General features: G+C 46.0%; 1 protein-coding gene across 1 annotated transcript in view; it reads left to right on the forward strand.

Moving 5' to 3' along the window:
• LOC308102289 (kinesin-like protein KIF1C) overlaps positions 1-25,117 on the forward strand; it is an 85,115-nt gene that overhangs the window by 11,159 nt on the left and 48,839 nt on the right. Inside the window, exons 3-7 of the mRNA XM_080451934.1 lie at positions 6,838-6,914; positions 11,129-11,207; positions 13,273-13,373; positions 16,477-16,542; positions 18,276-18,457. Of these exons, the coding sequence (XP_080308060.1) occupies positions 6,838-6,914; positions 11,129-11,207; positions 13,273-13,373; positions 16,477-16,542; positions 18,276-18,457 (505 nt within the window). The remainder of the gene's footprint in view (positions 1-6,837; positions 6,915-11,128; positions 11,208-13,272; positions 13,374-16,476; positions 16,543-18,275; positions 18,458-25,117) is intronic.

The raw sequence follows: 25,117 nt of genomic DNA on the forward strand, positions 1-25,117 counted from the left end.
AGTGTGTATGCAGTATATAATGGTATAATAAAAGAATGTAAAGATAATATACAGTATAGTGTAGTGGTATAGTGTAATGTAGTAGAAATCCACGGTCGTGCTCCATGGAGAGGCCCGGTCCGCAGTCACAGTATTGAGCCGCAGTTGGGGGTCCATGGACCTGCGACGTGGGAAATAAAAGAAACTCTGGGGAGCAGGTCCCCGGTTGTAGAATTAGTGGATAATGCAGAGATGTCGCTTGCCAAAAAATAACTGAATGAAGTGGCCGTGAGGGAACGCGCAGTATAAACACATTAATATATGTTTTGGGCTTTACTTCTCATTCAACCTTGAATGCGTGTGTGGTTTTGTTAATGTTCATTATGTCATCATGAATGAGGGCGCAAAGGGAGGTTGATTACTTGCCTGCAATGTAGGCAATGTGTGTTTGTCACCACCTTCCACCACTTTATCCATTGCAGACATACAGTCACTGTGCTGCGCTTGTATAATATCCACGTATTATACAGTGTATTAGCCGTATGACGTGTTGCTGAGTATCGAAAATAGCAGACATACAAGCTCACTGCACGGCGCCTTGCGACGTGTTGTGAGCTTGTAGCTCTGATATTTTCAAGGCGTGACGCCATTGTACGACGAATAGGCTGATCTATAACTGCAGCGCACAGCAGCAGGCTGTCGGTAATGAACCAACACTGACTGATTGTCAGATCATGATACAAACTTTAAATGATTATGATAGGTTTTAATGGTTGTACTGATAAAATACACACACACGCGCGCGCGCGCACACACACACACACACACACACACACACACACACACACACACACACACACACACACACACACACACACACACACACACACACACACACACACACACACACACACACACGGTGACATCATCCTTTCATCTATCTCCCTCATGTTCATGTCTAGGACATTGGAACACAGTCTACCTGTTCACCCCCTGTCAGGTAGATCTGTAGATCTGATATAAGTGTCCTTAATGACAGTGTTAGTAGCAGACATCCTGTCTGTCTGATTAGATACCAGATAACAAGGAGTTTATTGTCCTGAACACAGTATACACCTCTGGTGTTTATGTCACAGGGAAATTGGCATTCCAGGGAAATTGACAGGGGAACTAGTTTGGGGCGGGGCGGTGCTGTGAGGCGGGGCTTTGATGCGAGGACGACGACCACAACAACAATATAGCAACCAGGAAGCTACGCTAGGGGAACGCTGAAAATAAAATGGATAATATGAGAGAAATACTCAAGTAAAGTACGAATACCTCAAAATTGTACTTGAGTAAATCTACTTTGTTACTTTACACCACTAGTACAAGCCTCAGTGGCGCACTTCGATAATCATTGGACTCCCCACCCACTACCACTGGGAGCCGGGGTTTGACTCCCGCTTGGGACATTACTTTTTCAAACAACCGCGGACTACTTTTTTTTCGCTGATAAAGTATAGTTTTGGACCATGACGGAGGCGCGCCGACTTAGCAGACCTTGAGGCCAAGGAGTCGCGCCCGAGCGCCTCCAGGCGCGAGTGCCCGCTACGACCGGCCGATGGTCTGCTAGTCGACTTAAGCGCCGTCCGAGTTATGTACCGATAGGCACAGAATCGTAAATGATGTTGCGGGGACTGCGTTTGCCCCAAGTGCCACTCACTGCACTAACACAGCCCGCCAGGCCCGCCCCTTGTGCTTCAACTGCATGGAATGTGTGTGTGTGTGTGTGTGTGTGTGTGTGTGTGTGCGCGTGCGTGCGCATGCGTGTGTGCGTGCTCGTTTGTGCATGCGTGGTGCGTGTGTGGTGTGGGGCTCATGTCTGGCTTGCATTGCCCTCTAGCGTTGATTCTACAGAATTGCCTGAGGGGCGGTGAAAACAAGCGTACCCCTTTCAATTTCCCTGGAATGCCAATTTCCCTGTAACATTTACACTACACCAGGGGTTCTCAAACTATGGGTCGCAACCCAAAGTGAGGTCGAGGGAAGGTGCTGTTGGGGTCGCACATTGGTAACCCAAAAAAAGTTGACATTTTTTTTTAAATCAAGAAACTGTAAAAAAAAAAAAAAAAAAGGGGGAAAAGTGAGGTCGTCATCACCGAACTAACTAACTCACCCCCAAAAAATCCCTCACAATATGGGGTGGTGGTATAAAACAGTTTGAGAACCCGCTGCACTACACAGTGCTGTTCTTACTTTGTCCTCCACTCTGTGGGCATAGAGATGAAAGGATGTCACATCAACGCTGTTGCCAGATTTTGCGAGAGAAACAAAGCAACCAGGTCTACCAGGCCATGTTCTTAGCTTTATTCCATGTGTTCTCACCTGACCACACACACACACACACACACACACACACACACACACACACACACACACACACACACACACACACACACACACACACACACACACACACAGACAGACACAGGTGTGGCGCGCGGGGAGTTCATAAAGGGCCTAGAGGCCATCTAGGGATCAGAAGGTCATGGGTTCAGCTCCCAGCCCGCCCAGTAGTAAGTGTCTTATCAGTGCCCCTGAGCAACACACTTAACCCTTAACACCCCCCCCAGTGCTCATCATGACCATCTGAGGGCGATCTACCCTAGGGGTACTACATTTCACAGAGATCTTAACAAAACACATTTACTACAGGGAAACAGTGTGAAATTATTAGATCACTTTTTATTTTCAAGGCATTCTTTTTCACTGGCCCCACCGGGTAAGTACGTGGTGCGTTCCTCTCTCTGGTGCGTTCTTTATAAGAAGTCATTAATGCTCATAAAAATAAAATTAAATTGCCACGCAACTAATCATAATTAATCATCCGTAGTGTTGCTTCCATGTTGGAAATGAGTCCATTTTAACATCTGAACACTTGGTATTGCATCGGACAACGCAGCAGCTGCGTCCCGTTGCTAAATGAGAGCGACGGACAAGTTAGAGATAGAAGAGAGATGGAAGATAATATACACAGTCTACACACCATGGTCACCAGTACTTGCTGCTTGTTAGACAAGAAGCATAGATAGAACTACAGCTTGACGTTACTGCGCGTCCAACTAGTCAGCTAAAATCTGAACTCTGACATCCTGAGCCCGTTCCCTATAGGGCAGATATGTACAGTAGGTTATTGTGTTCATAGGTGTGTTCATGGGCTTCCAGAAGCTGTTAAACCTGTTTAATGTAAACACACACTCATGACATCTAGTATTAACAGTGGGTTATGCTTAAAGGATCAGGGACATGTGTGACATTTAAATGGATGGAGAAGAATCAGCTTCTTCACTCCCTGAACACATACCAACTGGTCTGTGAGATCTATTAGTCAACCTACTGAGGAGATGAATGGATGACAGACAGACTGGCAGACAGACAGACAGACAGACAGACAGACAGACAGACAGACAGTTCATCTAATAGTAGCATATATAATTGATGCTCCATGTCTCTTTGTCTTTATATTATTCTTTCTTTACATTTTCCTGGCTGGCTCACATTTTACTATCACATTTATTTTAACCATGTGTACACCTCTCTGTCTGTCTCTGTCTCTGTCTGTCTGTCTGTCTGTCTGTCTGTCTGTCTGTCTGTCTGTCTGTCTGTCTGTCTGTCTGTCTGTCTGTCTGTCTGTCTGTCTGTCTGTCTGTCTGTCTGTCTGTCTCTGTGTCTGTCTGTCTGTCTGTCTGTCTGTCTGTCTGTGTCTCTGTCTGTGTCTATTTGTCTGTCTGTCTGTCTGTCTGTCTGTCTGTCTGTCTGTCTGTCTGTCTGTCTGTCTGTCTGTCTGTCTGTCTGTCTGTCTGTCTCTGTCTCTGTCTGTCTGTCTGTCTGTCTGTGTCTATCTGTCTGTCGGTCTCTCTCTCTCTCTCTCTCTCTCTCTCTCTCTCTCTCCCCCATTCCATTGTGTATCAGTTATCTGATCTCTCCATTCAGGAGGAATCCCTTTTCACATCTGGTTTCCCTGTCTCTCACACACACACACACACACACACACACACACACACACACACACACACACACACACACACACACACACACACACCCTGGTTCATGGGTTTGACACGTGTTTCTATGCTATTTCTGGCATTCACTTAACACTTGCTGGAGCGCGCACACACACACACACACACACACACACACACACACACACACACACACACACACATGCCTCCATTGCTCATTGGCACAAGGTGTACAGATGTCTCTGGCCGTGCGTCACAGCGCCACCTAGCCACCTGGCATGCACACTGCAGCCTTTTCAATTAATTGTTGTGTCTCTGTTGTAAACACTGAATAAAAAGTGTGAACGCGACAAAACTGTTGTCGTTTTCTGTTGTGATGGTTGGCGTGTAAACGTGGCCCAGGTTACAGCCCCCCCCCCTCCCTTTGGAATTCACTCCCACCTCACATCAAAGACGCTCCCACTCTTGCCCTGTTCAAAGCCTCCCTCAAAACCTGTCCCAAAAAAAAGTGTTGAACGCACTCATTGTAAGTGGCTTTGGATGAAAGCGTCTGCTAAATGACTGTAATGTAAAAACCCTCCTTTTCAGGCCTGCTTTCCCCACCTATAATGTAACACCTCCCTTCTGCATGTTCAGGTGACTCTCCACCAGACAGACTACAACAGACTGCTCATCTGTTGGTAAAAGTTGTCATTTATTTGGGCACAGGCAGTGGGCCGACATGCACTGTTGCATTGTTGAGCTAATTAATGCCTCAGAGCTGGCCGGCTGGCCTGCCAGTGTTGCCAGGTCTGCTTATTGTCTCCGCCAGGCCGAAAGGCATGGCGAGAGAGTATGTTTTCGCCCCTGTCCGTCCGTCCGTCCGTACGTCCGTGTGTCCGTGTGTCCGTGTGTCCTGTCTGTGTGTGAACAGCTAATCTCTGGCACCGTTGGCCCGGTCGCTCCGAAACTGTGCACACACACTCCCTGGATGCCAATTCAGAACCTCTGCCCCAATTTTTTCACATGGGCCTGTTATAGCGCCACCAGGAGGCCGATTTGTGCAAAACCCTTTTTTTTTTACATTACTCCTACAGATTTTATCCAAACGTCTTGCAAATCGGTACACAGTATCTCTATAGTCATGTGATCAACACAAATATGTCCGATTTCTCATTGCCTATGGTTGGCTTCCAAAGTTTGCAGGATTGGTCCGTTTTGAACAAAAAGCCTCAAACTATGCACGCAGCTTGCGATTTCCGTGAATTTTCACACGCACATTCCCATTAGGCCGAGGAAGAAATGCCACCCTTTTCACATTGGCCTGTTATAGCGCCACCAGGAGGCCACAATAACGTACCTGACCTGGCGGAGACCTGTGCTCCGAGGAGCACTTTTTCTAGTTTTAAGTGACTTTGGGCTTGTTTTCCTGTAAAGTCGCGTGTAAATATTCGTAGTCGTTGGTTGCTTTTGTTCTGGGCTTGTGTCTGAAGTGTGGTCGCTTATTTGGGCTTTTTGAAAATAGCTGATATAATATGGAGTCTGATTGTCAGACTGAAGCTGTGTGGAGCTTCAGGCTGACATTGGCTCCAGTGTAGGCCATTACAAGGGGGAGGGGATTAGAATTTCCCTAAACCAATCACAAGGGATCCCCACCTCCACCTCCGACTCTCATTGGACGGTACTTTCTGTACCGAATAAATCCTATAGGTTCACATTTACAACGAGGCAGTCCACTCAGAGAGTGGGCGGGGTCTATGGTCTGGAACCAGGCTAGCTTAAGATTTCTTTGACTATTCAAAAATAGCAGATCTACAAGCTCATAGCGCGGCACTCGGTGCCACGCTATGAGCTTGTAGATCTAAAATCAAATAGCCCGGAGGGCGATGCAACACATTGTGATCTAGTAGATCTATTTTTATACATTTTAAAACTTTAAATGGGACATTCTGTATAATAAGTACTTTTACTTTTGGTACTTTAAGTACATTTTGATGCCAATACTTTTGTATTTTTTGAATTCCAGGCTTTTCCTTGTAACAGAGTATTTCTATATTGCAGTATTGATACTTTTACTTAAGTAAAACATGCGAGTACTTTTTCCACCACTGCTTAATGTGTGATTATTTGTGTTTATACTGATTAGTGTGTTTGTGTGAAACAGCGTCTCTGTTGCACCGCACACTATAAATATACTGTGTGTGTGTGTGTGTGTGTGTGTGTGTGTGTGTGTGTGTGTGTGTGTGTGTGGCAATCCCAACATGCCTGTGGTGCCAGTCACATGACCTCAAAGCCTGCTGATATTTATACTCACACTCTCACACACACACACACACACACACACACACACACACACACACACACACACACACACACACACACACACACACACACACACACACACACACACACACACACACACAATGGGTGTGTCCTTGGGAGCTGAACCAAATCACACACTGCAGATTAAATGTGTTTATTATTCTGTTACAGTGTGTCCCAAACACTGGCTCTGGGCCCATGCTTGGGTCATGTACCAAACACTTTAGCACTCACTCCGGTGTGAGCTTGTAGATCTACTATTTTCACTAGTTTGGGTCCCTGGGAGACAGACATCACATTTCTAGTTTGGGTGTCGAGCTAAAAAGTTTGGGAGCCACTGATCAATTATATATATATTATTATATATTATTATATTTGATCATAACGTTTATTAGTTCTAATGTTTTGATGTGTATTATCATGAACGTTTTATATTTTATTATTATAGTTTATTGGTTGTAATGTGTTTTGATGTGTATTATCATGAACGTTTTATATTTTATTATTATAGTTTATTAGTTCTAATGTGTTGAATCATATTGTCATATTTCAGGCATAACCAATCCTAAACAGCCCAAAGATGGAGCCAAGAACTTCACCTTCGACTACTCCTATTGGTCACACACTACGGTACGTACACACACACACACACACACACACACACACACACTGCGCACACACACACACACACACACACACACACACACACACAGACACAGACACACACAGACACACACAGACAGACAGACAGACAGACAGACAGACAGACAGACAGACAGACAGACAGATTTTGACTGCAAATGTTGATGTAGTTTTAGTCAGTGTCTTTTGAATAAAATTCCATTTAGTTTTAGTCATATTTTAGTCATCTGAAATGTTTTACTGTTAGTCTAGTTTTAGACTAAATATCATAAGATTATTAGTCGACTAAAACTACAGTTGATTTATAATTTGGCGTCGTAATAGCAGATTTCACACTTGGTTGCATGCTGAAAATAGCCGATCTACAAGCTCACAACACGTCGCGAGCTTGTAGATCTGCTATTTTCAGAGCGCAACACCCGAGCACAACCAAACATAAAATGACTTGTCTTTTAGTTCTACTGGATCTCTTCTCCACTAGATCCCTCACTGACATGTTAGTCTAGTTTTTATTTGTTGAGGAAATGGTCAATATATTATATAGTTTCACTCATCATAGCTTAGTCTTTATTCAGTTTTCATCAGTGAACAAAGGTAGTCACCGAAAACAAACTGGTCATAGTTTTAGTGAGGAAATCAACACTGCTCCACACTCTCCTCCCTAACATCAGGGTCTTTATTATTATATTATGTTGTCATATAATGTAACCTTGTCAGGGGTCCTTGGGGGGGGGGGGGGTGTTACCCCATTAAGACCTGAGGCGATTCTTAATAATGTTTTCTAAATCCTAACAGTTTTTTGAAAACACATTTTTTTTTTCAATATTTTTTCAAAAATAGCAGATCTACAAGCTCATAGCGCGGCACTCGGTGCCGCGCTATGAGCTTGTAGATCTGCTATTTTTGAAAAAATCTGCTATAAGAAAAAATCTTGAGCCAAAGAAATCTAAAGTGACACAGATGCGTTCCAGGTCTTAAAGGAGGAGTTCACCCAAAAAATGACTTATTTTCTGTCAATTGCACACCCCATGAAGCCTTGATTTCATGGATTTATTTTGTTTTTTGTGGCATTCCTAAGACAATAATTTGATGACCGTGTGTATTTCCGGTAGGAGACACAAATAATCTACTTTGTGTCTCCTGCCGGATACATTAGCCGGTAGGAGACGGGAATCAAATTATTGTCTTAGGAATGCCACAAAAACAAAAAAGAATCCATGGATTCAAGGCTTCATAGGATAATTCCTTTTAACACATTGAATGCCAAAAACGGTCCGGACCGTTTTTGAGGGTCCAAACGAGAAGTGCCGAAAACGGTCCGGACCGTTTTTGACCCAATTCTATTTTTATACATGTGGGCCACGTGGGGCGCTAAAACGAAACTTTGACATCACCCAAAGAGTTTCTGAGAAGAAGAGGCTGGATCTGGCTCCATGTCAAAAATCCTTCCGGTCGGCGTTTTCAATGTTATCTCCTTGATTAAAAGCTTAATATCTCCATTTCTTTTTAATGTGGTGGAAACGAGCCGTTTTCGATCGGCGATCACGCTGCAATGGAGGGTCGCGTTGGAAATATTATTGTTCCAGGCGTTAGTCGGGACCCTCCGCCGTCTCGCACGCACGCTTTGTTTACATGCACTTCTGCGTCGGGGCTTCTCACAGCACGAAATGTATAACGCAAGTGGATGGAAGAAATGCTGGCACTCAACGTATAATATTTTAATAAACCTCTGGCACCCAATGTGTTAACAGGACGTTCATGAAAGTCCTTGCGGTCTTGTTTCCAATGAGGGCCTGTGAGCAATTAGGGGTTAAGAGTCTTGCTCAGGGACAAATTTCATTCCATCGAAACATATGCTGGCCTGGCCTAGAATCGTACCTGGGGCAACCAGGACCTCTGGCTCCCTATGCGGGCTCACTAACCACTCAGCTATGGCCGCCCCTAGGGTGTGCAATTGATAGAAAATAAGTAATTTTTGGGGTTAATATAGCTTCACAATAATTTTAACCACTCTATCCATATTTTATACTTTTGGCTATTCAAAAATAGCAGATCTACAAGCTCATAGTGCGTCACCGAGAGCCGCGCTATGAGCTTGTAGATCTGCTATTTTTGAAAAATTGTGAAAATCTTTGAATATATATTTTTTAAGCGAACATGTTTAACTCAAATCTTTGCTTCGGGGGGGTCCCTGGAACAAAATATTTTGACTTTGGGGGTCCGTGGCCAAAAACATCATCTTGTGGGTCCTTGAGATGAAAAAGTTTGAGAAACACTGATCCTAGTGAACCAAAACCAACCAAAGTCTTTCTGGCGCCTTTTCCCCTCTGAGCTGAAGTAGCACTTGATGCTAGTAGCGTTAAGATCTAGAGCAGGGGCCTTCAACCGGGGGTCCCAGACCCTTAGGGGGTCCTCAGAGTTACTACAGGGGCGGCCGCCAAATCTTTGTGTGATTGGACCTTTTTTATTTTTTACATAAACCACTTGAACCCCTAAAATCGCTATTCTGAGGGAACATTCGCCGAAAATAGCCGACCTAAAAGCTCACAACGCTTCGTGCTGCGAGGCGTTGTGAGCTTGTAGATCAGCTATTTTAAGTTTGGTGTGTAGAGGGAAAAAAGAGCAGACCAAGTACAAGAGCCAAAGCTCAAAACATTTAGGGTTTTGGTGGTTAAGTGTCTGAATATACACATCAGGATGAATTTAATTGAAAAAGGTGTAAACAAGCAAAAAAAACTAAAAACTAATATTAATTTACACAATACTGGGCACAATAATAGGCAGCGGTTCCGGTAGGAGACACAAAGAGTCTCCTTTGTGTCTTCTACCGGAACCACTGTCTACCTGGTCATCAAATTGTCTTAGGAATGAGACAAACTGAACAATATCCATGAATTCAAGTCTCCATGGAGTGACTCGTCCATGGAAAAAAATATTTTTTTTGGGTGAACTATCCCTTTAAGAAGCTATCTATGAAATCTATGAAAAAGGTTTAATCTGCGACACAAATACAATATGGAGTAGAGGTGGGGGGTCCATGCTTCATGTCTCTCAGCTAGGGGGTCCTTGGCCTGCTGTAGATAGTTTTCTCATTTGACTAATGGAGCAGGGCGTTGCTGAGCGCTTTATGTGCTTTATGTCACCGTGTGTCACAAAGTACATTATTTCATAGTATTAACAAGTTGAGTAGTGATCTGCACCGGCTGCGGAGAGAGAGACCAACTTTGATTGATTGCATGGCCGTCATTATTCCCAGTATTGCCACGGCAACAATACTTTTGAAGCAAGCATTGCCTGGCAATAATACTACTCTTTCTTCCAGACCAAATGGCAATTTAATTTAATTTTGAACACATGAGTAACCTCTAATGAAAACTTAGTTTCATGTAGTGAAGAACTCACTGCATCAACCATATTAGCACCAAGAGAAAAAGTACATTTTGAGCCCAGACCCTCCATTCATCTGTCTGTCTTTCCGTCAACGCACGCATGCACGCATGCACACTACATACATAGCTTCATAGACTCAGTTCACTTTGCAGGTTGCAGATCCGCTCTAGAACGGATACGGAAGTGGTCTTTTTGCGTGCCGGTGTGTGTGCAAATTACCGGATAAAGTAGGCAGGCTTTACACCTGAGTAGATCACTGAGCAGCAAATAGAGCAGTACAACACTAGAGCTGGGATAAATCAAACATAAGCACCCTTGCGTTTGGTTTATTATTCCTGAACGCTCGACATGTTTACCTCTCACAACTCTTGTCATGAGGTTCACTGGCAGAGACAAATTAAATTCCACCAACATTCTTAAAAATGTTTTGGTTGGCTGACAAATTATTAGGATAGTTTGTTTAGTTATGAGTTATAGTTAAGTTTCATATAATATCAAACAAAAGTATTTGTTGAATTTCATGTTGATTTTGAAGTTTTGTGTTAAAATCAACACGTGTCGTGTGGTACATACGCCATTTGACTTAATTATGCTATACATTGTATCAAGTGCTTTATGTGCTTGTAATTTCAAAGAAAATTTGATGAAGTTGATGAGTTGTTGAAATTGATATTGAGGATGTCAACATTAACACATTTCCATTTTATTTAAACAAATAATCCTTTATGCATGATATCATGTGCTTGTAATTTCTACACCATACAGGCATAAAGACATTGAATGTAACATGTATGTATTAATATGTATTTCAGGCTGAAGACCCCAGCTTTGCGTGTCAGAGGCAAGTGTACAAAGACATTGGAGAGGAAATGTTACTACACGCTTTCGAAGGTAAAAAATACATTTTAATATGAATATGATATTATATACTGTGATAGTTATATATCATACTGTATATTGTAATATTAATATATTATTAGTTATATAACCTATGTATCTCGACGACACTGAAAATGAGGGCAACCTGAATGTCCTTCCAGTATAAATAAAGGTTTGAAATGAAACCCCTCTGCTCTGTTTAGTCGGCAATAGTTACTCATGGCCAGAATAAGCGTTCGCTTGGTTAATCCACGCTCCCTGAAGGGTTTACTCCTGGCGATCACAACGATCCACAAAGCCAACATGTCCTCATAGTGGGATCCCAAAACCAACCTGAATCCTCCGATCCGAATAAACCACGAAACAGAAGATACACTTTGAGAGAAAACAACAAACTCTGAACAAAGGACAGTCAGGCACCTCCAGTCCTCACTCAGCTCCCGGTTTTAATGGGTTTGGCAGATATGCAAACAAACGATCAATTTGATAACAATGTGTCCTCTAATCAAAACAACGGCTCACTTTTAAAGTATACGTCTGTGCTTGGTGCCATGACATCGCGTTCCGTCTAACATTTTATCTTTAATATCACAATCCAAATCATATCCATAACGTTACTCTTTATGTAGAGCAGCAATATTTTCCATGGAGAGGAGACGGGGACGGTAATATTGATATCTCAGCCACAGCTTGTGGATCGTCTCTTTTCGACTAGTTGTTGGATACAGTTCCCACTTCTCAGATTGACAGTACAGTACAATATGTCTCCATCTCTTTCTGCTGTGTAAGTTAAACCTCTTCAAAAAGCACATGTTTGCTATAACTAAGTTCTAAGTTCTACCTGTAAAGGATGATCAGCACTGCCTGAGGTAACTTTTAAGCATTCTGTAAACATCATATTTATTTTCTGTGCGTCTCCTGCTGTGAGTTTGTGCACCGTTTGTTTGCGCAGTGACATTGATATGCGCGCATTTGACTAAAACAATCCTCTGCGTCCCATGGGGAGATTAATTGGCGTCCAAAATACATATTTTTTATGTCCCCGGGATGTCGGGACTCCCTTAGTCTAGAGCCCTGGCTCAGACACTCAGGTAGAGAGAGTGACCACGTCATTTCGTTCATGACATTGAAAGCCCAGCGAGTGTTCGGCCAGAGACAGACAATGTCACAGGATGATCTACAAACATGTGGATGAACTGATAAAAACACAGTCAGTGGGCGGGAGTGGCGATACTCCGCTAGTCGCCACAGTAACAATAATAATAATAATACATCAGACTTATATAGCGCTTTTCTTAGTACTCAAAGTCGCTTTACAAAACAGCTTAACACATTCACTGCCAGGGGCTTTCTAATACTGGAAGGTAGCTTCTGCTAGCGTTTTTAAGCATTCTGACTACCGGTAATTTTTCAAGAACCACAGAATATTTATCTCCAGTATGATGGATCCCCTGATGGTTGCTAATCACTGAGTAAATCACTGTGCTTCCGTGAAAAAATAAATGTCATTGTGACCTCCCGTTCTCTTGTTATACCCAGTTGAAAATAGCATGTTTCGCCCAAAATACATAGAAAAACACAGGAGCCGAGATACAGGATTTTAAAGTAATAAGTTAACCAGGAAGTGAATGGAGCAGTGAATCTTAGGATGATGTTATCTTGGGTTCTGGATGTTTTTCTCATAATTTTTTTTTTAAATGACGGAGATATCCGTCAATCGTAGTGAATGTGTTAAAACAAATGTATTAGGAGCAACACAAATAAAAACGTTAAAAGGCTAAAAACAATATAATCTAAGACTAAGAAGCAGAAATGGAGGTTTGGTTTGGGTTAGGCAGGGAGAGCAAGTCTGAAAAGGTGGTTTTAGAGGCTTTGAACACGGCAAGAGTGGGGGGGGGGGGCTTTGATGTGAGGTGAGGGTGGGTTCCAAAGGGAGGGGGGGCTGACACTGACAAAGCCCTGTCGCCCCAGGATAGTGTGTGTGTGTTTGTACATGTTCAGACTGGAGCTGTGTGTGTGTGTGTGTGTGTGTGTGTGTGTGTGTGTGTGTGTGTGTAAATGTGTGTATTTTCTCCAGGTTACAATGTGTGTATATTTGCATACGGTCAGACGGGGGGAGGAAAGAGTTACACTATGATGGGCAAACAGGAAGCTGCACAGGAAGGAATTATACCACAGGTAACACACTGCTACACACACCACACCACACACACACTACACTGTATGCACACTCAGGTTTGCTGACGTAACACTCAGGGTGTCACATGTTTACAGTATATCTATTTAACCCATTAAAACCAGGAAAGCATCTGTGTCGTTTTAGATTATAGCTGCTTTTATTTTATACTTTGGCTATTCAAAAAAAGCAGATCTACAAGCTCACAGCGCGCCACTTCGTGCCGCGCTGTGAGCTTGTAGATCTGCTATTTTTTTTAAATCGTGAAGATCTGTGCGAATCTTTGAATACGTATATATTTTAAAGCGAAAAGTTTTTAACTCAAATCTTTGCTTCTGGGGGGTCCCTAGGACTACATATTTGTGAGATGGGGGTCCGCGGCCAAAAACGTATCATTTTGGGGGTCCTTTAAAGTTTGAGCACCACTGATATGTTCATAAAACATCAGCTGATGCACAAACTTGTTCACCTCATCATCAGTGTTGTTTCCTGGAGTCACTGGGTGTTTGGGGTCTTGCAACAGACACTCTCCTCCAGGCGTACCCCACCAAGGGTTGATCAGAGTGGCATGCTACTGCCCCCACTGTCTCTTAAAGGAGACATCCGGACATTTTAAGTGTTATCTTTGATGTGTCGCTAATCACTCACCATCCTTGAAATGGACGTTGACTTATTTCAGAGAGTCCCGTCTCCTGCAGTGTGGCGACCCCCTCCGTTGGCATAATGGGAGCCTGTGTAAAGGCGGTTACACACCGGCGAATGTGCGAATATACCGTACGCAAGATTCGGACTCGTTCCGAATAATTAAAAGACGCTTTTTCGCTTTTTCGCGCCATGTACGCTTGCATTGACTTTATAAGGTTTTTAAAAAAAGCGTATTATTCGCACGAAAAAATCGCCCCGGTGTGTAAGGACCTTTTAGAGTGAAAATCGTCTATTATAACCGATGCAAAGTTAGTATTTTCTCTACTACTGCTCATTGTGGAGTCCCAACACCGAGTCCCAACACCGAGTCCCAAGTCCCAACACAGAGTTGCCAGGTTCTGGGAGAGAAACAAGCAACCAGCGTTAGCTAGTTCTGCATTAGCGTTAGCATGTCGGGGACTTTAAGTGCATGTTTGAGTATCATTAGACTCCACAATGAGCAGTAGTAGAGAAAATACTAACTTTGCATCGGTTATAATAGACGATTTTCACTCTTACACGGGCTCCCATTATGCCAACGGAGGGGGTCGCCACACTGCAGGAGACGGGACTCTCTGAAATAAGTCAACGTCCATTTCAATGATGGTGAGTGATTAGCGACACATCAAAGATAACACTTAAAATGTCCGGAATCTCTCCTTTAAGGGGAGTCAGAGACAGTGCTAGTTAGGGGTTAGGGTTCGACCAATCTGGGAACCCATCGCCAAATAAAAAGGAAAAACAGCTCCCTCTGCTGTTTTTTACTCTTTCACTTGGCTCTGGGACGAGCTAAATGTAGCACACGTGCGCAAGGAAACCGGGGTTTTGGTCTGCTCTCAGCGCTCCACTTCCGGTGGTGCGACTATGTTTTCATTCCCACTAACAATATTTCTACACGGAACACTAACACCACTTCTCCCAGAGAACATGGATGGTTGTGGTTATAAGCCCACTTGTTTCTATGATGAAAGAACAAGTTAAAATGTGAATATCTTTCCGTGGTTTTGTCTGCTCAGAGGACGCTATTGTTAAATGAGTTTCGGTTTGTTTTCAGTGGGAAGCGAGAGCGCAGACCAGTAAATCCCGCCCACTGCATTTGATTGGGTAAAGCGCGGCCTGCTTCCTGATCTGAAGGCACGCCCACTTGTAAGCTAACGCTCACACGTTCTGAGCGGGGCTCTCGACAGATTCAGTAGCACAGCTCTGAATCTGTTCTTGAGAGATGTAGGGTTGGACAACACGGATCCACTCTCGTGTGGATATGTGTGAGTGAATCCAGCCCATCAGTCGGGCCGATGCCAGGCCAGGCTGGTTGAGATGTTGCAGCTGTTGGCGACACTAGTAGCAGGCTCTGTAGACGCTCCACACAGCCAGTCACACCACGGTGGATTCGAACCGTCAACCTCCGTGGTGGTGGGCAGGGACTTTACCACTGAGCCACCCGGGCGCCTGTAGCTGCACTTTAACCATTATTAATGGAATTTAGATTTTATTCCTTGATGAGCGGTCGTCAAACCTTTTAATTTGAAGGACCCCCATAACTCTGAGAGTTTAAAGGGACATTTCACTTTCAAAAAAACTTTTGGTCATTTTATCGTCTATTCAGGCTTTTGTGAGCCCCCCAGACAGTTTATAAGTTGCTAGATTTAGTATTTAGATATTTGATATTCATTTTATCAGACACGCCCCCTTCCTATACAAACCCATTATAACTTCAAACTCCATTTTAACCCGTTAGATTCATCAAAAACACCCGTCCTTGGTTCTGCTGACTCACCCTGCCCTCCTAATACGTGAGGGGGCCGTGTTTTTTCGACTACTTTTTTCATTTATTTTATTTTATTTTTTTAATGTATTACATTTTTTTCATTTTCCCCAAAAAATATTAAAAATAAATGAAAAAAGTAATCGAAAAAACACGGCCCCCTCACGTATTAGGAGGGCAGGGTGAGTCACCAGAAAAAAGGACGGGTGTTTTTGATGAATCTAACGGGTTAAAAATGAAGTTTGAAGTTATAATGGGTTTGTATAGGAAGGGGGCGTGTCTGATAAAATGAATATCAAATATCTAAATAATGAATCAAGAAACGTATAAACTGTCTGGGGGGTTCACTAAAGCCTGAGTAGACGATAAAATGAGCAAAAGTTTTTTTGAAAGTGAAATATCCCTTTAAATGCCTACATTGTAAATAGTAAGTCGTACAGCTTCTCCTCTAGACTGTGTTGTAGAATGACATACATCACTGACACATCACCTGAGAATGACACCATGACACACAGCACAATGAGGACATGTCTGTTCAAACCTGACAATAATACTTCTGTCTGTCTGTTTTTCTCTCTGTCTGTCTGTCTGTCTGTCTGTCTGTCTGTCTGTCTGTCTGTCTGTCTGTCTGTCTGTCTGCCTGTCTGTCTCTCCAGCTATGTGAGGACCTGTTTAAGAGGACGGTGGAGAACACAGACCCTGATCTGCAATACTCAGTAGAGGTATGTATGTCTGTCTGTCTGTCTATAGCAGGGGTTCTCAAACGTTTTTATGCCACGAACCCATATTATGAGGGACATTTTTTGGCGAGCCCTCACTCAAAGTGGAAATAAATGGAATCTTAAAGAGCAAAATCTAAAATAATTGCTCCATTGATTAGAAATTGATGATTCAAAATGTGCTCCTCATTGACTCCTCAAAGTCACTCTTTTAGCACCTAAACAAACACAAACAAAGCTGATTCAGACAATATAGAACATCACCAAACCCAGTATCGTTTGTTTTTATAATACAAATGTTAACTTCCTGTTGATTTTGCTATTTTTATTAAGAAGAAAACCCAGCCATGATGTAACTCCCTTTGGAGTTACATCATGGCAAGGTAATTGCACAACCCAAACCTCTACCAAAGTGGTCTTGCCCTTTAAAATAAAAACATACATTGTTGGCCTTATATATATGAATACTTATTATAAAATGAACCCCCCCCCCCCCAGCTGGTTGCCTCCTGGTCTACTGAGAGGAGAACGGGGGGTCGATTCCAGCTCGGTGGAACCAAAACGCTGCAATACATCAATACTGTAATGTTTCACACATCTAGCTGGAATCGAACTCTGGTCTCCAGCTCGGCTGGACCAGCAAGGTTACAGGCAACGCCAAGAGAGCTAGCTCCCTTGGAGGAGCGAGTTAGGGCAGAGGTCTTTTGCGGGGGGTCGCTATAATACAAAGCAACGGGAGTGTTGATGCATCACCTGAGTTTCTTAATGCAGTTCTCTGTATATATATATATAGATATGGTCAGGGAGGAGGTTCTGTATGGTTTATGATAGTCAGTCACTTATATTTGATACAGTCTGTTTCTGGAGAAAATGTAACTAATTTGGCGGAAGTAACATTATGGTTTTCTCACCGTCAGTTGATGCTTCATATCCATAAGAGTCAAACCGCCGGGGTCATTAGTTTATTTTTGGAACACAGTTCTTATTTGACACGATATTAAACACGTCTATGGGATTCAGAACGGGGGTGGAAAACTGCGAACCAGGTAGACAAACCAAGGATGTGTAAATTCAGACTTCGGTGCTCTATTCTAGCTCGTTGCTTGACTAGTAAGACTAAACTAATTTATTCGTGTTATGTGGGGAACAAAAACAATGTGACACCAACCGGTACCCAACCAACGGAACCACGATTCTTCTTTTCCTTTCTTTCTAAACCGGACCACACGGACGTGAGGTTAGTAAACTACAGGTCTAGCTCTCTGTAAGAGCAGCGTTGTCACGGCGACGTCGTGTGAATTAAACACGGTTTGTTGACTAAAATGCTGATTGGCTTATTTTCTTTGCTCGCACATAACAACAGATAAAATGTACTCAGGAGACGCCTCCAGCACCAACCGGTGGATCCTTACAGGTCCATTTGGTTCCATGCATTTTACCCACTGGGAGTAGCAAAAACAGCTCTTTTAAAAGCCACCCCAACATAATTACTGCTAAATCATCAGCAGTACAAATCAGTTCATGGCCGTCTTCCATGTCTTTGCGTTGGTCGTGCCCCCCCCCCCCCCCCCCCGGTTTCTTTATGTAAAAAAAACGGGGGGAAAAAATGTCTCCAATGTGCGACCCTAACAACACCTTCCCGCGACCCCACTTTTTCTCACGACCCATAGTTTCAGAACCTCTGGTCTAATAGCATATAATCTATAGTCTCTCTCTCTCTCTCTCTCTCTCTCTAGGTGTCCTACATGGAGATCTACTGTGAGCGAGTCAGAGATCTGCTGAATCCAGTCCAGTGTAGATCCGGGCTGCGGGTCAGAGAGCATCCTATACTGGGTCCTTATGTAGAGGACCTGTCCAAGCTGGCTGTCACCGGATTCACAGATATACAAGACCTCATGGACGCTGGCAACAAAGCAAGGTGTGTGTTCACTACTACGCACGCACACACACACACACACACACACACACACACACACACACACACACACACACACACACACACACACACACACACACACACACACACACACACACACACACACACACACATTTACCTCCCCTTGTGGTCTCCTGATGGATTTTCAGGCCAATTTTGAAAGAAACCAGTGTTACACATCCTTTAGTGCAGCGCTACTCAACCCGCTGCCCACAGTGTCTTGGCGGCCCCCTCATGGTCAAAACATTTTTTTTATTTTTTATTTTTAAGCACAGGATAAAAATATACATTTCCGTTCAAATATATGGGTTGCTAAAACATTTTTCAAAAACAAACAGACAGACATACATACAGGTGCGTCAATTGTTACAGGTATAATGCATAGTTTTCTATGCTTTGCCGCGCGCCCAGGATAGGTGTCCCTTATTTCAATCTCTGGGAGTTGGCAACCCTAACCTTGCCATACCTTAGCTTTTGCTGAACTGATGCCACTGGACATACACACAAAATAAACTGGTACAGTGAAAAGAATATGATGTCAAAATGTACATTTTCTTGTGTGTTACAAAATCGAAAAATCCAAAATAGGACCGTCATTTTTATGGCGGCCCCTTGGACTTTTGGTATTTTGCTGAGTGGCCCCTGAGCCATCTTAAGTTGAGTAGCCCTGCTATAGTGGATGGTGTCTGGACCAGGGGTGGAGTTGGAGCACGGGAGAGCACCGTCCCCTCACTTGTAAAAATAGGATTTGGGTTTTGGATTGATTTAGTTTGTTTTCGTGTTACTTTGACACAAAGCTGTCACTGCAACCTTGGACGAGGCCAGACAGAGCCCGTCCACCGATTGGTCGGTCATCTGACCGACGAGCTTGTCAGTGTCTGATAAAAGTCAATTCAAACCCCATTCAGCAGTTAATTTTATTCTGCAGTGTTAGTGGCCTTGTAAAATAAAACCAGCATCTACATTCTGTCTTACCGTTCGTCAGTAGAGTTGCAGCTTAATTCCATACATTGCATTTATTAGATACATACTGTACACAGCCACAGAAAACACAATGCATTTTCATAGAGGGTTTTCAGTGCTCCTTGTGTAGGACATAGGCGACTCTGCCATAATTAATTGCACGACTTTGGGTCAGCTGTTTTAACTAAAAGTTCTGGCAGAAAACGTGTATTTAGTCAAACATCTCCACTTTCCCATGAAATTCACTCGGACAACATTCTCTGCGTGATGGGATGACATTCATAACAGCAGCAAAAACATGTAATCTTCCTTCAATGAACACACATAAGCTATGGATGGAACACACACATCAGGTGCATTGTGGTTGGTATACGGGATCACACGATAACAATTACAATGCTGCCGAGATAATCTCTCCATGAAAATGAGTGTTCATATGGCTGTGTATGGAAGACATGCAATAATATCCTGCTGTATTGTAGCCTTATCACTAGAAAAACCATCCAACGTTCATCATGAGTAACTGCTGGTGACTATGCAGTGGGAAATTAGACTGGAGCAAGCTTCAGATAAATGATATAAGTTGTGCTTGCTGTAACTACTAGAAACTATTCACATCCAGAAATGTAGGTTCTACTTCATTCCTACTGACCGCCAGAGGCAGTGTTTTCAACACCTGGATATCCATCACGCGCTCGCGTATGGGTCGAATATTAATACCAACAAAGTCACTCGTGACCTGTGTACGCGCGCGCCACCTATATAGGTGCGGGAGACACAGCGTTCATCCTCTTTCATCTTTTCGCCTCCGGAGCGTAAGGTCGACCAACTTCAGCTGCGCGTGAAGTCTTGCAACCAACACGGTTGGAGCTACGGACCACGTTCGTCCTCCAGAGACTGCGTAGCCTGATTTATATATTGGATTACCCCGTTCATAGGGGATTACCCCGTTCACAGGGGCATCGGAAAAGAACCGAAAAGGAAGAGAAAAGGACAAGGAAAAAGAGAGGAAGCATATAGCTGCAGCATATCTGCAGCAACGGTGAATGGAGTTAGCGGCTGCTTGTTAGCATCCGTGGCTAACGACAATAACATCGAGGCGGTCCAGGCATGGAGCCATAGCTGTGCATCGGCGACGGTGAGTGAATGTTTGGGCTGTGTTTACGGAAATAAACAGATATATATTGCTAGCCTAGCATTGGGAGTGTCTCTCGCTCCACTTCTGCTGGTCGCTGGGCAAGAGAAAAAAAAAAAAAAAAAAAAAAAAAGGAGAGGAGTATTAGCGTTGAGTGTCTCGCTGCCGCTTTTACTGGAAAAGTATACTGCTAGCCTAGCATTGGGAGTGTCTCTCGCTCCACTTCTGCTGGTTGCTGGACAAGAGAAAAAAAAGGACAAAAAGGAGAGGAGTATTAGCGTTGAGTGTCTCGCTGCCGCTTTTACTGGAAAAGTATACTGCTAGCCTAGCATTGGGAGTGTCTCTCGCTCCACTTCTGCTGGTCGCTGGACAGGAAAAAAAAAGGAAAAGGAGGATTGGCGTTGAGAGTGTGTCTCGCTCTGCCGCTTTAATATACCGCTAGCATTGGGAGTGTGTCTCGCTCCGCTGCTGCTGGTCGCTCGACAAGAGAGCAAGAAAAAAAAAAAAAAAAAAAAGCGTAACCACGGTGTGGCCCACTGTATTGTACCGTAAGCAATTGGCATTGGGAGTGTGTCTCGCTCCACTGCTGCTTTGGTGCTGCCATGCTGGCGATGTACGCCGTCTGTAACACATGCTCGGCTGCTCTGGGGTCGGAAGATGGCCATGACCTATGCCCACACTGTCTTGGCATTGGGCATCTGAGGCAAGCCTTAACGGAGGACGCTTGCGCTAATTGCAGTATCATGTCTTCCGCTGAGAGGGAAGAGAGGTTGGCTATGGCTGAGGAGGATACCGGAGAAGAGATGCCTTCCTCAGGAATGCCAGTCTTGAGCCCTGTAGGGGGCCTTTCTAAACGCCAGCGCCTATCTACTGGGACCTCAGGCGCCAAGAGGAGACGTCAGGAGGACGATCCGTTGTCTCGCAAGGTGGACACATTGGCCTCGGAGTTTGCTCAAATTAAGGCCCTTCTCCTCAACCTGCAGCCTGGTGCTCCCCGCACCGATGCTGTGGCCCCAGCTCCTCTACTCCAGGTTACAGATGGGAACTATGGCCACGATACGGTCGATGTTGCTGATCAACATGAGGACGATGTTATGTCCATTGCAGCCTCGGACTCCCAGTTTGCGTCCGGAACGGCAGAGCAGGAGGTCCTGGAGGAAGAGGGGGGGTCCCCCACCCGCTCAGTGACAGGCTCTCAGGGGTCTGGAGCAGATGCTCATGTGCCTGGGCTCAATGCAGCTAGGGAGGCCGTTCAGCTGGCATTGTCACAGCTTGGACTGGAGGCCCCCCCTGGGGAGGCCCCCCCTCCTAATGCCTTCTTCAGGCACGCTCAGCAGTCCTCTTTCAGTGTGCCACCGTCTGAGGACTTCATCAAGGAGCTTCAGCAATGTTGGTCAGATCCCAGGGCCAAGGCCAGTCTCCACCTGTCACGAGACTGCAGGACCTTGGCGTCCATGGACAGAGCGGGGGAGTATGGGTTAGACCGCGTGCCGGCTATGGACCCTGCCATTGCATCCTTAATACTGTCCCCAGATGAGGCCCTCAGACCGGATGCTCGTTGCCCACGAGCACAATGCAGGGTCACCGATGACTACCTCACCAGGAGCTACGATATAGCAGCTCGGGCGGCGCGTATCGGAAATTCTCTTTCCCACCTTATACTGGCCCTAGACCAGTCCCTCCGCACGGCGGGGGGTGACGCCCCGTCACAGAGCCTGAGTGAGGCCTCACTCCACGCTTTCGCTTATATGACGAGGGAGCTTGGCAGACTGATGTCCACTCTGACTTTGGCTCGTCGCCAGGTGTGGCTCGCCCAGTCCCCGTTGTCGGAGGGGTGCAGGAGGACACTCCGCACACTACCTGTCATTCCGGGCCAGATGTTTGGGCCCGCAGCTCAAGAGGCCCTGGAGCGTAGTGTTCAAGCGAACAGGTCCAGGCGCCAGTTTGCGGACTTACGCCCAGCACCGTCACCTCAGCCTAGACGCACAGGCAATTCTTACCCAGCAGCCAGGGGCCAGAGCTCCTCGGGAGCCAGACGTCCCTTTCCTCGGCAGGACCAACCCCAACAGGGCCCCCAAGAGCCTTCTTTCCGGCCGCCCACAGGCAGGGCTCCTAGGCGTGGGGCCCCTGCCGGCCGATCCTCTAAACCATTCCAGGGCCGGGGGAGTCGGAGGTGACTCTCCCGACCCGGGCCCCAGCCGGTTCACCCCACAACATCTCAGCCGCTGGGAAGCCTTGACTCCAGACCCTTGGGTGGTGGCAACGCTGTCCGAGGGTTACAGAATTCAATTCAATCGTCGGCCCCCGAGTTTCACAGGGGTACGGATGACGGTGGTCGACGACCCGCTGAGGTCTCAAGCCCTCAGCCGGGAGATTTCAGAGCTCCTAGAGAAGAGAGCCATAGAGTATGTACCTGGTTCAGCTCAGCTAAGAGGGTTCTACTCCATTTATTTCCTTATTCCGAAGAAGGACGGCGGCCTTCGGCCGATCCTCGACCTCAGGCAGTTGAATCAGTACCTGAAGGTTTTTCGTTTCCGAATGCTGCGCACAGTGGATGTTCTCCAGACTGTGGCAGAGAACGATTGGTTCACAAGCATCGACCTGAAAGATGCTTATTTTCATGTGCCAATAGCACCACACCACAGACAGTTTCTCCGCTTTGCCTTCAAAGGGCGGGCTTATCAGTTCCGGGTGCTCCCATTCGGGCTCTCTCTCGCCCCCCGGATCTTCACCAGATGCGTAGCGGCGGCGCTTGCTCCGCTGCAGGCCAGAGGCATGCGGATCCTCCCGTACTTAGACGATTGGCTGGTATGTGCTTCGAACCAAGAGCAGGCACTCAGCGATACGTCCACCCTTCTGGCCCATGCCGCACGGCTGGGGCTCACGGTGAATCTCGCCAAGAGCTCTCTGGCTCCCAGTCAAACTGTTGTGTTCATCGGCATCGCCCTCAATTCGGTTTCAATGCGGGCCTGCCCCTCCCCACGGAGAGTGGACGACATTGTGGCCCTTGTCGCTCGTGTACGGGGAAGTACAAGGCCGACATACGGCCTGCTCCTTCGTCTGCTGGGCACATTGATTGCGGCATCCGCAATTGTGCCCCTGGGACTCCTTTCGTTGCGCCCCCTGCAGCGGTTGGTCAACGGCTTGGGCCTCGACCCCAAGAGGCACCAGAAGAGGCTGGTGAGGAACTCCAGCCAGTGCCGTCGGCTGCTAGAACCCTGGAGAAGGAGGGCGAGTCTATGCCGGGGCGTCGCCATGGGCTCACTGCCCTCTCGCCGGGAGATAGTGGTGACGGATGCATCTCTCTCAGGCTGGGGGGCTGTGTGGAGTCACAGGACCGTAAGAGGAACCTGGGGCCCTCAGCAGGGGCTACTACATATAAATGCGCTGGAGCTCCGTGCAGTGTACTTAGCCCTCAAACATTTCCTTCCCGCCTTGGAAGGAAAACATGTCCTTGTCCGATCAGACAATACATCAACGGTCTACCATGTGAACCATCAGGGAGGTGTCAGGTCCAGGCAGTCTCTGCAGGAGGCTCAGAGACTCCTTCAGTGGGCCTTTCCTCGCCTGGCCAGTCTCAGGGCAGTACATCTGCCAGGTGTTCACAACCAGGCTGCAGATATGCTTTCTCGCCAGAGTCCTCCTCCAGGCGAGTGGAGGTTGAACCCCTCAGTGATTCAGGAGATCTGGGAGAGGTACGGGAGAGCAGAAGTGGATCTGTTTGCTTCAAGCACATCAACACACTGTCGACTATGGTTCTCCCTGTCGGATCCAACCAGTCCATTGGGGCAGGACGCATTCGCTCACCCATGGCCCCTAGACTGCCTTCTATACGCATTCCCTCCAATTCCACTGCTCGGGCTGACGCTTCACAGAATAGCCACATGTGGTCACACGGTGCTGCTGGTGGCTCCATACTGGCCGGGGAGGATATGGTTTCCCATGATCCGACGGCTTCTCAACGGAGCGCCTTGGCCTCTCCCGTCGAGACAGGACCTCCTGTCGCAAATAGGGGGCCGCATTTGGCATCCCCAGCCAGATCGCCTCCAGCTTCATGTATGGCCCCTGAGGGGCCGGGTTCACTGCTGAACTCCTGCGATCAGGCGGTTGTCCATACCTTGCTGAACGCTCGTGCACCCTCCACTAGAGCGCTGTACTCTAACAGATGGAAATTGTTCCGTAGTTGGTGTGAGGGCCAACAAGTGGATCCAGTCAGGTGCTCGGTACCAATACTGCTCCGCTATGTACAGACATTGTTGGTTAAGGGGCTCTCAGCCTCTACACTGAAGGTGTACGTTGCCGCCATTTCGGCTCAGCACGAGCTGGTGGACGGTCGTACTGTGGGATCTCATCCTTTTGTGAGTCGCTTTCTGAAGGGGGCTCTTAGATTGCGCCCCCCGCATGTCACTCGGGTGCCCTCGTGGGACTTGCCTACGGTCTTGGAAGCCCTGTGTTCTCCACCGTTCGAGCCGCTGGAGCGGGCGGATCTCAGGTGGCTGTCTGTTAAAACCGCCTTCCTCCTCGCCATTACATCTGCCAAGCGA

The sequence above is a fragment of the Gymnoscopelus braueri genome, assembly GCF_963280865.1.
Source record: "Gymnoscopelus braueri genome assembly, chromosome: 15".
NCBI classification, from domain to species: Eukaryota; Metazoa; Chordata; class Actinopteri; order Myctophiformes; family Myctophidae; genus Gymnoscopelus; species Gymnoscopelus braueri.